Raw genomic sequence first — 13,645 nt, forward strand, 5'->3', positions numbered from 1 at the left:
TATAACTGAAGACTTGTATGGGATGCCTTGATTTAAACTGACTGAAGTAGGGGAAGGTGTGGTGGAGGGGGGCAGACAAGCCATTCTAAATTAAATGAATCCCCCTTTACACATCTTCTTCAGCCAAGCACACCTAAGTTGCTGTGCCACTGTAGTCTCACTCCTTCTGGTGGTGGTACTGGAACTACTGTTGAAAAATGCAGGGTTGGTTCTTGATAACCTTATTGCTGCCCACATCTTGATCCTGAATGTGAGCATTGACTTTACACGTAATAACTGAAATTTACATAGATGAGTCAGAAATTGTGGATCCTTCTCAATCTTATCTGTCTGGTATCTCAGTACAACACCAATATAGGATGGAAGGTCAGGGAAGGGTTACTATGGCTACCATTCTCTTCAGTATTCAGGTTTGGGCAAAACTTAGGTTCCAATAGAAGAGAATATCTGTAGCTCAGGGTTGAGCTGTGGAGTCCTTGGTGTTCTCCGAGCTTGGTTGTCTGCTTGCAGACGTTTCGTTGCCTGACTAGGCAACATCTTCAGTGCTAGCAAGATGTTACCTAGTCGGGCAACGAAATGTCTGCAAGCAGACAACGAAGCTCGGAGAGCACTAAGGATTCCACAAGACTTAGGTTTGCGTGTTAGTACCTGGGGAATTTATTAGTGCATTGTTCCTTCTGTTGCGCAGTTGTTTCCCTGCTTGAGTTGATGGAGATAATGTCAGGTATAGTGATGAAGATTCTTAAGCTTCTTGTTCTGCAAAACTTACTTATTAAACTCTCATCATTTCTAAGTGAAGTTTTGGCTTTCAGTAACCATTTTTTTCTCTGCAGGGATGGTGGACTGAATGGGATGATCCATTCAAGCAGCACTTTGATCCTGATGGATTTTTGAGAATGTTAAAGGACATGATTGGCATTTGTATCAGCCTTTTGCTATGTAATATTGAAGATGACTTGGACAACCTGTTGTATTTGTAATTGAGACATCATGACTTATAATTTGATCCCTTAGCCCAGGGACTGTGCTCTGCAGAACCCCAAAGTTCCATGAGAATGTGATGGGATTCTGTGAGACTAAGGGCAAAAAAAAAAGTTCACCATAATGTAGCTAATTTTCTATCACTAGAGCTTTGCCTTTTGTTCAGGGGTTCTGCATTTTGTTTTTTAATTAACAGGTTCCCTGGTCCAAAAAACTTTGAAAACTCCTATCCTAGCCCCTTACCCCAAGCCAGTTCTCAGGAAAGATTAATCAAGGGCCATGAGTGATAATGCTTTGCTCCATGCAATTGTTGTCTATGTGTTGCATGTAGTTACTGGTGTTCAGAAGATGCTTTTATTTATTTTAGTATTAGATGGGAAATGCATGGATTTCTTGGTATATTGGCTACCATTCTTTAATTGATAAATTTGACAGATTGAATTCCTTGTTTCATATTTCAGAACCCAGGCTCGCATTCATCCTGAGAATGCATTTGAAGGAATTGATAAAATTAGCTAAAACTAATCATGTTTCTAGCTGGTAAAGCTAAATAAAGAGTCAACTTCTTGTTATTTAACTCACAGTACTGTATGTGTGGTTCTGCTCCTCCTAAAGACAAGATGAATACAAACTTTTTTTTACAGCTGCTGTGCTTTCTGATTGCTTGTTTTGTGATAATAGGTATGATATGTGGTCACTGTGTTTCTGGGAACTTAATGAGCCAGATCTTTTGTCATTAATCACTCTTGTTCCCCCAGTTGTAAATCTAAAGCAAAGTAAAAAATAAGCAAAAAGCCCCAAGCCAGTGGTGTAGTGATTGTGTTGGGCTATCTGTGGGTGTCCCATACCCATAAGGTTGCCTAGCTTATGGGATAGCAGCCTCTGAAGGCATGACATGAACTTGGTATTTGGCGATTGAGATAGACTATAAGGTTCTTGAGAGTGGCTGTTCTCAAGTGATCTTTGTTCCACTTGGAAATAAGTAGGTGGTGTTTAGGAAATGATCTTTGGCAAGCCACTTATTCTCCGTCCCCAGTTTGTATCAGATGGCTGTTAAGAATGCATGTAAAGCATTTTGAAGTTTTAAAAGCCCTGTGTTAATCTACAAATAAAGAAGTTGTAGTTTTTTCTTGCTACAAAAAATGTCCACAGCTTTGTGTTTGTGGTCTGTAAATGGTTGTATAATTGGTATCTATATGGTATTTTCCCTAAATTATCTTCTAAGGAGTTCATTATTATCCCTGTAATATAAGATTTGTTGTGGTAGCTCATTTAATGCAATTTAGTAAGCACAGCTAAGCTCTGTATTGGGAACAGTACCTCAGAACTACACCATAGTCTATTACTGTTTAATTTTTTTTCTTTTTGCTTTTCCTTCTTGGAATGTACATTTTTTACTGACTTACCAATTGTCTTGTGAAGTGGGTGCTTTCAGCTGCAAATGCTCATGTTTCACCAAATGAAGGACTTGTTTGCCTGCCCCAGCATTGTATCATATGAGGGGTCTGTGAAGAACCTTAGCAAAAAAAATCTGGTGCTGCCTTTAGGTCTGTTGCCTGATAAGTACTTCATTTCCAGATGTCAGGCTCCCTGAACCAGGACTCTGCAGTAAATCTTCACACAGCTTAGCTTGGCTGCTAGGTTCAAACTCAGCTGAAGTCTCAGACTCGCAACACAGAGCAGCTATATAAAAATATTAGCTGCACACTGGAATGAAACAACTTTGAACAATTGATTGCTCTCTGCTGCTGCGTCTCACTTTCCCCATGTTTCAGTACACTTTATTTACATAGCCTTGAAATTAGCAGTTGCTGGTTATTGATGTATCTCTCTCTTTTTTGATATAATTTTATTAAATATTTTGATTATAATAGTAAAATCTAATACAAGCTAAATTTAAAGAGAATAGAATGGAAAGAAAAGATACAGGGTGCAAGGAAAAAGAAAAAAAGAAGAAAAAGTAAGAATATAATAGAGAAAAGAAATATAGAAAGAAGTGACTTCCAATCTTCATCACAACAAGTATAAACAAATTTAATGACTCTTCACCTCCTCTAAGGTTACAAACAGTAATCTCTTCATCCCATATCCCATCCCTTATCTATAGATAAAGCCATAAAGCATCATCTTTTCAGTCCTGATGTCAGCAGAAAGTCCATAAAGGGTGACCAGAAGTAACAACAGATCTTGTTTTAACCTTGATCAAATAAACCAACTTTATATTCTTTCCTTTTACTTCTAACAGTCTTAATCTTTAGTTCATTCAAATATTGTTGTAGGATTTGATTTCTCTTCACTTATTCTTTGTCCCATCACACAGAGTTCTTCAAGGCTTTAACAAGCCTCTTTTGTAAATCCAATAGGAGAAAATTGTCCAGGTCACTCTCTTTGTTTATCGTTTGTATTTCTCTTTTGAATTTTGAAACATCAACCAATTTCTTTTGTAGATTTAGTGAAACATCCTTTTCCAAGTCATTCTCTTGGCCTGTCAGTTGTAAATCTACTTTCGATACCATCTCTATCTTGTCAGATAAAATTTGGTCTACATCTGTCATTTCTTCAGTAACATCTTTTGGACATAGTCTGCCTATAGAAGCAGACATCATTACTGACATTATTGATATTGTGACTACTAATTTCTGACTCCATTCTTCAAAAGTCTCCTTCAGTATTTTCATTGTTATAACATTTTGCATTTTATAGGCTTGCATTTTTTCCTCTACCTAAAAACTTTAGTCCCCTCTAGTGTCCAGTTTTGAAATCATGAAATTACTTATCTCTCTTATAAAGATAAATCCTCTCCCAATGAAGACTTTTCAAATTTGTCATTCCTAAGGTCTCTAATGGCTTTAAAATGGTTAATAGGCATTTTCTGACAGTGATTAGAAACTGAGGTTTGTGAACTTAATGTCCTTTAAAAGGCTCCAATGCAGTTGCGAGCAAGATGGCTAATCCCTTCCTCTCCCAGCACTCAAACCCATGGAAAACCACTGTCCTGTGGTCTCCTCATGAGGAGCAGCCTTCCAGAACACATGTGACCTGTCTCCTGTCCTCTCCTTATCCGGAGAGGTTCCAAGGAACCAGTCTACTCACTGGTTCCTTGGTTCTTGCTATGGTCATCGGCTCTGCTTTCTCAGAGCTATCTTCAATTCACCATACCTCCCCTGGAAATTGGTTATTGATGTATCTCAACCCTGAGGACCACTGGCTCTTACCCTATCATTCACATCACATCCTTTGGGTGAAAATTGATTTCATAGTAGAGAGGCACTAGCCCTGTTATAATATATTCTGGATCAAGAATTGATAATACGTACAGGCAGCAATGTATTGCTAAAAGTGTTTCAATAAAATAAATATGGCAATATGACAGAAAACTTGCAAGGCTGGCAAATAGTATGTGATTTTAGTGTTCTTGCATGAATCATATAACTGTTACAAGACTTTGGGCACTTAATGCTTTCTAAAATTGTAATTTATTTTGGGGGGGATTCTGTGGTTACTATTAATGGATGTCACCTGGACTGTGCCTGTATAGGTGACATCTTCCTGAACCTTGTTCTGAAAGAACATACTGTACTGAATTCTACATTCTCCATGGCTAAAGCCCCAAAAGGGAACCTGATCATTAGGAAGTGGAAGAAATGAAATGCATGAAACTCACTGCAGTGCCATGCAAGGAATAGCACCTAAAACTGCTGAATACACATGCACTCAGTTTCTGTTCTGCTACTCTACTTCATTGTGGTATTGTACTACCAGAGGATCTGTGTTCTAAGGATCAACTCCTGTCTCTTTCTTAATACTATTCATTCTTGCTTAAACAGATTTCACATCCCAGTCCTGGTGTGTTAAAATGGAAGAGGAGAAATGTGCAACTAACTTGTGCTTGCTTGATTCAATTGGTGCTTAAGAGAAAAAATCCGATTGTCTATACTGTAGCAAGTGAGCTAATGGCCATTGTGACTATATTCTAATTTGGGATATCTCCAATTAATCAAGATGTTCTCACTAGGAAGCCACTACTTGAAAAGCTTGCTGAGCATGCACCTTTCAGAAGTGCTTTACCTGAGGCTGCTTGGTTGACTGCTTGCTATCTCTAAAGTAGTCACTTCCGGCCCTCCTCAGGTGATCACACTATGATGCTGCCTTCATAACTTGGGTTGCTTCAAGGCCACCTTTTTTTTTTTTGTGCTCATAAATCCAGGGTGTGACTTCATGTTGTAATGAAAGCAGGAGCAGGAAAGGAAATGGGAGAAGGAGGCAGTGCTTAACTTCAGGCTCCTGTAGATGAAACTTACAGAGTTTGTTCTGTTGCTTCTGACTTGGAAGCTCCCAACTAGGTATGTTGTATTTCTCAAATTTGTTTCCCTTTTAAGCTATTGTGAAGATCCTGTCACTGTTGTGAAGTGCTGTGAACATGAGAAATTGGCATCTTTTCCTTGTTAAAGCTGGAATCCCATTTAGAATTATATGATGTGTGGGGCAAGGAGAAAGATTATTTTGTCTGAGTGCTAAAAAGAAACATCTAGCTTTAGGTGGAAATATTCCTACTGTTTCTACTGCTTTCACTCTAAATATATTTATATACAACATGTTTTGTTTCTATGTTGAACATTAGAATAAAGAGGGGATTTGATATTCCAGGGAGAGAAGGGAACATTTCTAACAGTTTGGGAGATGGTGGAAACTAGAAGGTTCCTGCCATTTCAATATTGGCTGAAAGCATGTGGATGTTGACCACATGGCAGAAAGGAGAGGAATTATTGATTCAGTGGTAGCATTTAATTATTTCATGATAAATGGCTGGAGGCAAAGAACCTTCTAGCAGGCATATGGATGATTAATTTTTGAAAAATCTAACAATCAGTATTCTCCTAATTAGATTGCAGCCCCAATATCTACTTGGCTCTTAAGTAGGGGGGAAAATAAGCAGAAAGAATGGGGTAGAAGGGTGCATGTTCTCATAAATCAAGGATGGTTTGCTGACCTGGAGTTGCACTTAACATTTTCACAGTAGTTGAGGGGTCAATATTATAATGCTAAGTGCTCAGGCCAGGATTTTCCAGGGGTTATTTGGCTTTTTTTTTTTAATGAACTGTACTATGCCACTATTAAGGTTAAATATTTTTTCCTATTTCACAATAGCAGGAAGCTATGTCACTGTGTTTCAGCCACTGTGAGGGGCACAAAAACGTTTTTGGGGCCAAGAGTTGCCTACTCATAATAATGGGGTGGGGGGGTCATGCCAATAACCTAACTTAGTTTGGAAGAAGGATGCTACAGAGACTATACTATACAAATAACATTTTCCTGGCAAAGTACTTCACTGAAGTATGAAGCATGAATTACCTTCTAGCTTGTAAATATCTCCAAATAAATATTTCTTGGAACTCATAGCTAAGATATCTGTATCTCTTTTCAAGGTTCTTTAGTCAATGGCACTTGACTGTGTCTTCTTATGCCTCATTATTCTGGGCTCCAGAAAATCATAACTTTGACAAATGACTTGTAATGTTTAGTGCAAGGCTACTCAGCCTGTGGTCTGAGGGTTGCATGTGGCCCATATCACTGAATTGTAACTTAACGCAGGGATTCTTAACATGGGGTCCATGTATAGATTTTAAAGAGTCCATAAACTTGGATGGGAAAAAAATTACAACTTTATTTTCACTAATCTCTGAGAAGAGGCCCTTAGGTTTCACCAGACTCTCAAAGGGGCCCATAGCACTAAAAGGTTAAGCACCTCTGATGTAATAGGAGACAGTAAATACAAGAGGATTTATTAAATGTTTGTCTTGGCTCCATTTGCTTTTGGGAGAGTGACCCATCTGAACCCCAGTCAAGGGCCAGGTGCAGCCTTCCACCTATAAATGATTGTACACAGTCCTTTAGAGCAAACTGGCTGAATTTCTATTTTTAAGAAGCTTTAATATCATTCTCTTTAAGCCATGAATAACTATATGTAAGCAATTTCCTCTAGTAATTTTTAAGAATGTATTCATAAGTCCTGTTTAAGGGAGAATTGAAACTGATTTTTAATTTTTCAAACTTGGGCATTTTGAAAAGGATAGTATGTTGAGTTGTAGTCTTCTTCAACCTGGTGTCTTGAATATTTTGGGATTACAATTCCCATAATTCTCATATACAATGACTGCAAATGTTGGAAGCTATAATTTCAACATGTCTGGAGGATTCTTGGTTGGACAAGAATGTTGCATTGAGTTTCTTTTCTTTACAGCTGGCCCCTTTTTTCTCTATATTCCGCTTTTGGTCTTTGTTCATGGAAAGAACAACACAAATACTCCTTGTGAGGAAGCATCCAGCACTCACTGCTGAGTAGCCTTTACAGGGATTTGGTGTTCCTCTTGATGCTTAGCAGATATCACAAGAAGTTCTGAGAAAGCTATTGGTACCTTTGAAACTTATTTGAAGGAAGATGGAATTTTAAGAAATGCATGGACACTCAGTCTCTTTACTTATGTGATGGAAGTTTCAGTTAGATATGTCCACATCTTGTGCTGCTGTAGGCTATATTTAGAGATAATAGCTGATGCTTTTCCCAATTACCATTACAGAAATTTCCTTTTAAAAATTAAAAAAAAATTGTTGGGAGTCTAGTAGATCTTTTGAAACTGACCTTACAGGTTGTGTGTAGTGTGACAAACATGACTGTTCAATATATGTGATAGAGTTCTATTCATTGTAGATTTGTATTGTTGCAGATTTCTGGGAGATACTCCTTAAAATCTAAAACTGTGAACTGGAAAATGTTTTGTCCAGTCTCAGAATGGTGGAAATGGAGTAATAGAACTACACACTTTGAGCTCTTCTTTTTAGAAGAATTAGAATGGTTGAAAAGTTTCTCATGACCTTTCAGGAGGAAGTTAAGATTGGCAACATAATATATTACAAGCTAATATGAATTATCTTGCTTAGAGGTTTCAGAATGTCTGTTTTCTGGGTAATTTTTTTAAAATGTTCAAATAATTTTGTAAATGAAATATAACAAACCCCAAAAAGTAATACAGCAGTGTTAATACAGTAAAAGCAGTTATAAAAAATACTGCAGTGATAAAAAGGGGGGAAAGGGAAAAAACAGGAAAAGAAGAAAAATCCTTATTCATATAAAACTAGTAAAATCTTCAGAGAAACATGCTGCTCCAGCTTCTCATTTTTAGAATATGAAAACATTCAAAAACTGACAAAGAACATATCTCTTGACCCTGCTCTTTAATATCAAAGGAGTATATTTCCATCTACATAACAAAATTATTTTTGTTGAACTCCAGACTCTTTAAAGCCAGAGTTCTCCTTAAAATCTCAAAATCTCTGGGTAGATTGATTAAAGTTTCCTAAACGCCACCTTGCTTCTTTACTTGATGGGCAAGCGTTGAAACTGGATGCATTCCTGTACCATTAGACTTCCCTGTTTGAAATAGTTTCATTGGACTTGTGGATTTGACAGGTATCTGTAGTGTCATGAATGAGTCACACTTCCTCCATTACACACCTGCTCTTGCTGCATTTCTGCTGTGATGTGGTATCTGATAAGGAATCATGCCTGTTTGTCTCTGGTTATTATTTATTTATTTATTGCTTTTTAATTAGGCTGACCATATTTCCTTGAGACAAAAACAGGACATTGGAATGGCAAAACAGGACGGGGTTAAAAATGGGACATTGCGATGGTAAAACAGGGCAGGGCAGGGCTGGGCTGGATTGGCAGGCAGGAACTTCTCCAGTTTTCTTGGGCTGGGAAACTTCAGATTCCTTCATTTGCGAGAGGCAAGGCAAGGCTGGAGAGTCTAGTGAACGGTTGTCCCCAACAAGCTGTTCCTCCTCTGGCTGTGCCTTTAGGTTCCTTTTTTCCTGCCTTTTCAAGGCAGGAGCCAATTGGCTTGCCCCTTTGATCATTGCAAATCAGCTGATCCTGCTTTTTTTCTTTTTAGGTTTCCCGCTGGGTTGAGCTCTGCGGCTTTTTCCCGCTGTTTCTGCTGAGCTCCCCCTCCTTCCGCTCAAAGTCAGACTGCATTCTGACAGGTTCGCGGGAACTTTCAAATTTTTAAGTAAGGCTTTTAAGAAAATGGGACAAAATGGACATTTATATTAAAATGACGGGACGGTCTGGAAATGCTAAAAAAAAGGGACTGTCCCGTTCAAAATGGGACGTATGGTCAGCCTATTTTTAATCAATAACAAAAAGAAGAACAAAACACAATAATGTGCATAATAATGATGGAGATGCATACATTGTCAAAGAGGAGGAGGAGGAGAAGAAAAAACACATAAAAAGTGCTTTCACAAAAAAGTAAAATACAGCATAGAAAAAACATGTTAATATATCATAACAACAATTACAATTCTATATGTACTTATATAATGCAAATATTCAAGTGCATATATATGTCTAATACATTTATATGACTATCATGTTTTTTTAACCTACTGTATTTTGTATAAATGAGTCCCATATTTCATTGTATTTGTCCATACAAAGTCTATGTAGGCAATCCTCTCATAGGTGGCAAGTGTAACCAGGTCTTCAATCCATTCAATAAATAGGGCCATACATTTATCTTTCCAATACTGCAAAGTCTTTTAGCCATAGTAAGGACATGGAGAATCCATTTACATTGTCCGGTTCTCAAGTTCCATGTACTAGGTATATCGATCAAAAGAATATTATCCTCTGAAAGTTTTAGCTTTTGTTATACAATCATATTTCTATAATCCACTACTTTTTCCCAAAACTTGGTAAGTATAGGACATTGTAGAAACCTATGTTTTAAAGAAGCATTATCCTTTTTACATCTCCAACAAAATGCTGTTTTTGACAAGTTCGGATGGCAACTAATGTACTGCTATATTAAGACTAAATTTGGCTGCCTATCCCTAATTGTAGGCATGCAGTTAATAGCTGCACTAGAAATGTAAGGGTGGATTTTGAAATTTCTTGTTGCCAATTAAGGTGGCAGAACTTTGGATTCCTTGATCTCTTCTCCTTCTTTTCAACACCGTAGCCAATTCAGTGCCTAGGAAGCTTGATCCTTGGGGTTTCTGCAACTAACTGCAGTCATACAATATTCACAAATTCTCTGGAGGTGTGCAGAGTGTGACAATCAGAAGTGTACTTTTGTGCTACACATTGCAGTCATTTTGGTCTTCAGTCCTTCTGGCTTGTAGGTATGCCATTAACTTTTATTTTTAAGGTCAGGGGTACGTGATAATCTTCTGCACATTTGGTCCCCAAATAAACAGGATCAGTAAGAGAAAGCAGATAGGGAATTAGAATGAGAATTCCAAAAGGAGGATCTGTCAGTCAATGGGCTATAGCAGCCAATAGCACTGGAACTCCCAGGATGGTGGAAATAGAAGTAGGCAAGACAAGATTTCTAGCATCTAGAATAGTATAACATAAAACTGGAAGAATGGATGGGAGATTTTATGCATATATTGTGTTGGTATGTGTGTGTAAAAGAGCATCTAGGCAGCTAGAGTCTGTATAAATGCTGGTTAAGGTTTGAGAGATATTTGGGACAGTATCTGGAAATATTACTCAATTTTAGTTCTGAGAAGGAAGGACAGACCTCTTCTTCACAACTCCAAACCCCGTCAAAGTAAGCAGAGGTAGTATATTTTTAACAACAGGAATATTGGACCTTTAGGGCAGATGAAGATGCAAGATACAATTGATGGAAGAGGGTGCAAGAAGAAGAGACCCCTCCTGTTGGTAACATAGAAGATTTCAGATCTGATGTGATGTGATATTCTACTCCTATATAATTTTGATTATCAAAATTTCTTTCAAAGAGTTTTGGAAATTGTAATTTTATAAAAGTGTGAATGCTGTGAAAAGAGTTTTGGCCCCTTCAGAGATGTATGCTTGGGAAAATGCCTTACTTGGAAGCCATAGATATTGAAAAATCTCAAATATCTTAAATGTATAGTAAAAATGTAAGGAGAGTGACATTTGTGGGAAAGTTTTCCTTTAACTGTATGAGAGAGTTTTCATATTAAAAGCAGATAATTTGGATAGCTGCCTCATTTTTACAATAGCTTGAATCAATGAGAAGTATGAGCATAGTTCTGTTGTCATCTGGTACTACTCCACGCTTCCTTCCATTTGCACTTCTGGTTCTATGAGCTTTGTATAAAAACTTTGGAGAGTAGAAGTGGGCAGTCTAAAATAACTGTTGTGAATGATGGTATAGTTAAAATATACACTGTACAGTATGGTCCCATTTAAAGCTTTGCTTTTCATTCTTAAGTTTCATCATACTCTTTCAATTAAGGTGGAGCTGTACTCCTCTAAAACATTTTCTGTGGGGCTTTCTATTTGTCAGTTGAAAATTATTTATTTGCACTATTGTATTCCTTATTAAACTCTTCTGTATTAGGATTATAACTCCCAGAATTTTCAATTGTCATGACTTTTAATTAACGTGTTGAAGTTAATGCTACTAATTCAAAGTATGCTTGCAGTTACTTCAGTTTTCCTATTCCTTTTTGTTACTTGCAATTCTTATTTTGCTATTTTAATTATTTTGAATGGATGCATTATGATGTTATAAAGTTAATATATAATTATTAAATATATAAAATGAGTTAATATGAAAAGACATAAAATGAGTTAATATATTTAACTTTATTTCCTGCCCTCAGAATGTGTAAGGACTATAACTCCCAGGACTTCCAGTCAATAGTGCCCTTCATCCACTTGGAGGGCACTAAATTAGGAAATGTATTAGATGCAAAATGGGAAGCAGTGCACAATGAATTCTAATGCAGTCTTTTTCTATTGCACTTGTTGTTGCTTCTTTAATCATTTTCCGTTTTGCTTCCAATATTGCAGGTTTATGAGCGATCAAAAGTTCTTTTTACACTAAGCCAGGAGGGAGTGGGGCAAAGATGCCAATACCACCACCCCCTCCACCTGGACCTCCTCCACCTCCAACTTTCAGTCAGGTAGTCCTTCTGCTCTTATATACTATCTTTATATCTGGTATGGATTAGCCACAAGGAATCCTTATTTCTAATGATTAGGTCAACCTTCCCCAGCTTGTGCATCTTCCAAATGTGTAGACTTCTGGTCCCGGTCCCAGCCAGTATGGTTTTGGCTAAGAATCCTGAGAATGGAAATCCATACATTTGGAGAGTGCTTCAGTTGTTGTAATACTAGAAAGAGAGTCCAAACCCTGAAAGCCAGGTCCAGTTCCTGTCACATATCATCATGCTCAGGTAGCATAACTAGGAAAGACCTATTCCTGAACCCTATATATGTTAAGTAAATCATACCCAAGTTATATAAAAGTTAATCTGGCTCAGTGTAAGGCAGTTTCGTGGGAACTGTGGAAAGACCATAGATGTCATCATATAGCTTTTATGTTGATGCTTCTGGTTTTAGTCCATCACTATATCAGATTTTATAGATGTAGGGATCCTGCAACTCTAGAGAGGTGACATCATGTATATTAGATGTTCATGGATTGACCACCAAGAGTTCTTTGATTACAGTGTTACGGATCTAATAAATAAATGGACCAAAGAATAAAATTTTATTGTAGATTGATGGATAAAGATAATGGAAAGAGTGGGAATTACAGATAAGGTGAAAGTGGTTCTTTGAAACCCTTTCCTAAGCTACAAGACAGGTAAGAAACCTTTAGCTGCAGAACTACAAGCTTCCAGGCTGTAGAATTGTGCTAACAGTGTGCAATTCATTATACATAGCTTTTTTTTTTTTTTGGTGGTGGTGGTGCCAATGAAGGCTTTGTGTGGTCTTCAGGCTGCCAAGGGATGAAAAATCTTTTTTCACTTTTTTTTTGTGCAATATTTCCTTTCAGGCAAACACAGAGCCTCCAAAATTGAGCAGAGATGAGCAGCGAGGGAGGGGCGCTCTGCTACAAGACATTTGTAAAGGGACCAAATTGAAAAAAGTGACTCAAGTTAATGACCGCAGTGCACCTGTTTTTGAAAGTAAGTAGGTGAATGAAGCAACTGTCAGAAGATTCTTGTCATCAATTAAAGGAAAGGTGTTGCATTCCCCTAGTTGCCCCTTTCTCTTGGAAATAGGATGGGTTCATACATTTCCTTTTGTGCTTTGCATGTCCTGTGAACTCAGAGAGTGTAATTTATTCAACAAGTTATGATTAAGCAAAGCATCATTTCCCACAATGTGTGAACCAGGTCAGCAATGTAAACAGAGTTTGGGAATTTATGTTTAAAATAATTCAGCTGCAGACATGTGAAAGAGTGGTCCAGAAATTAAATAAAGGTAATTAGGTAAGAGCTTGTTGCCAGTAAAATTACCCTTGGAGTCAGCCTACAAGATGGATTTTTAAAAATTATTTCAGTAAATAATTCTTTAAGCAATTGAAACACAATCTCTTGCCCTTTCACCTTACTTCTGACCATGAATGACTTTGTTTTGTTCTGGTTGGTTCTTATTAGATAGTGTCCAAATTGATTATGCTGTTATTGTTTGCTTATCTTGATCATTTTGCATTTAATTGTTGTAGTTTAGGGACAATTAGGAAGGAGGGAGGAAAAGAGTCTGTGAAGAACATTGAACTGGCAAAGTTTAACTACTGGAATTTCTATTCAGTACCACTAAGTCAAAATCTGCACAATAGTGAAAAATGTAAAGTGTTAGAAGTCTTTA

The 13,645-nt window shown here is 37.4% G+C and overlaps 2 protein-coding genes across 4 annotated transcripts in view; both read left to right on the forward strand.

Annotated features, from left to right (window-relative positions):
* CASC3 (CASC3 exon junction complex subunit) overlaps positions 1-13,645 on the forward strand; it is a 437,671-nt gene that overhangs the window by 148,172 nt on the left and 275,854 nt on the right. The gene's annotated exons all lie outside the window — the stretch shown is intronic.
* WIPF2 (WAS/WASL interacting protein family member 2) overlaps positions 1-13,645 on the forward strand; it is a 28,835-nt gene that overhangs the window by 8,060 nt on the left and 7,130 nt on the right. For all 3 annotated transcript variants that reach the window (XM_063300676.1, XM_063300678.1, XM_063300677.1), the window contains exons 2-3: positions 11,837-11,949; positions 12,828-12,960. In XM_063300676.1, the coding sequence (XP_063156746.1) occupies positions 11,893-11,949; positions 12,828-12,960 (190 nt within the window). In that variant the 5' untranslated portion in view covers positions 11,837-11,892. The remainder of the gene's footprint in view (positions 1-11,836; positions 11,950-12,827; positions 12,961-13,645) is intronic.

Source organism: Candoia aspera, chromosome 4, assembly GCF_035149785.1.
Source record: "Candoia aspera isolate rCanAsp1 chromosome 4, rCanAsp1.hap2, whole genome shotgun sequence".
Taxonomy (NCBI): Eukaryota; Metazoa; Chordata; class Lepidosauria; order Squamata; family Boidae; genus Candoia; species Candoia aspera.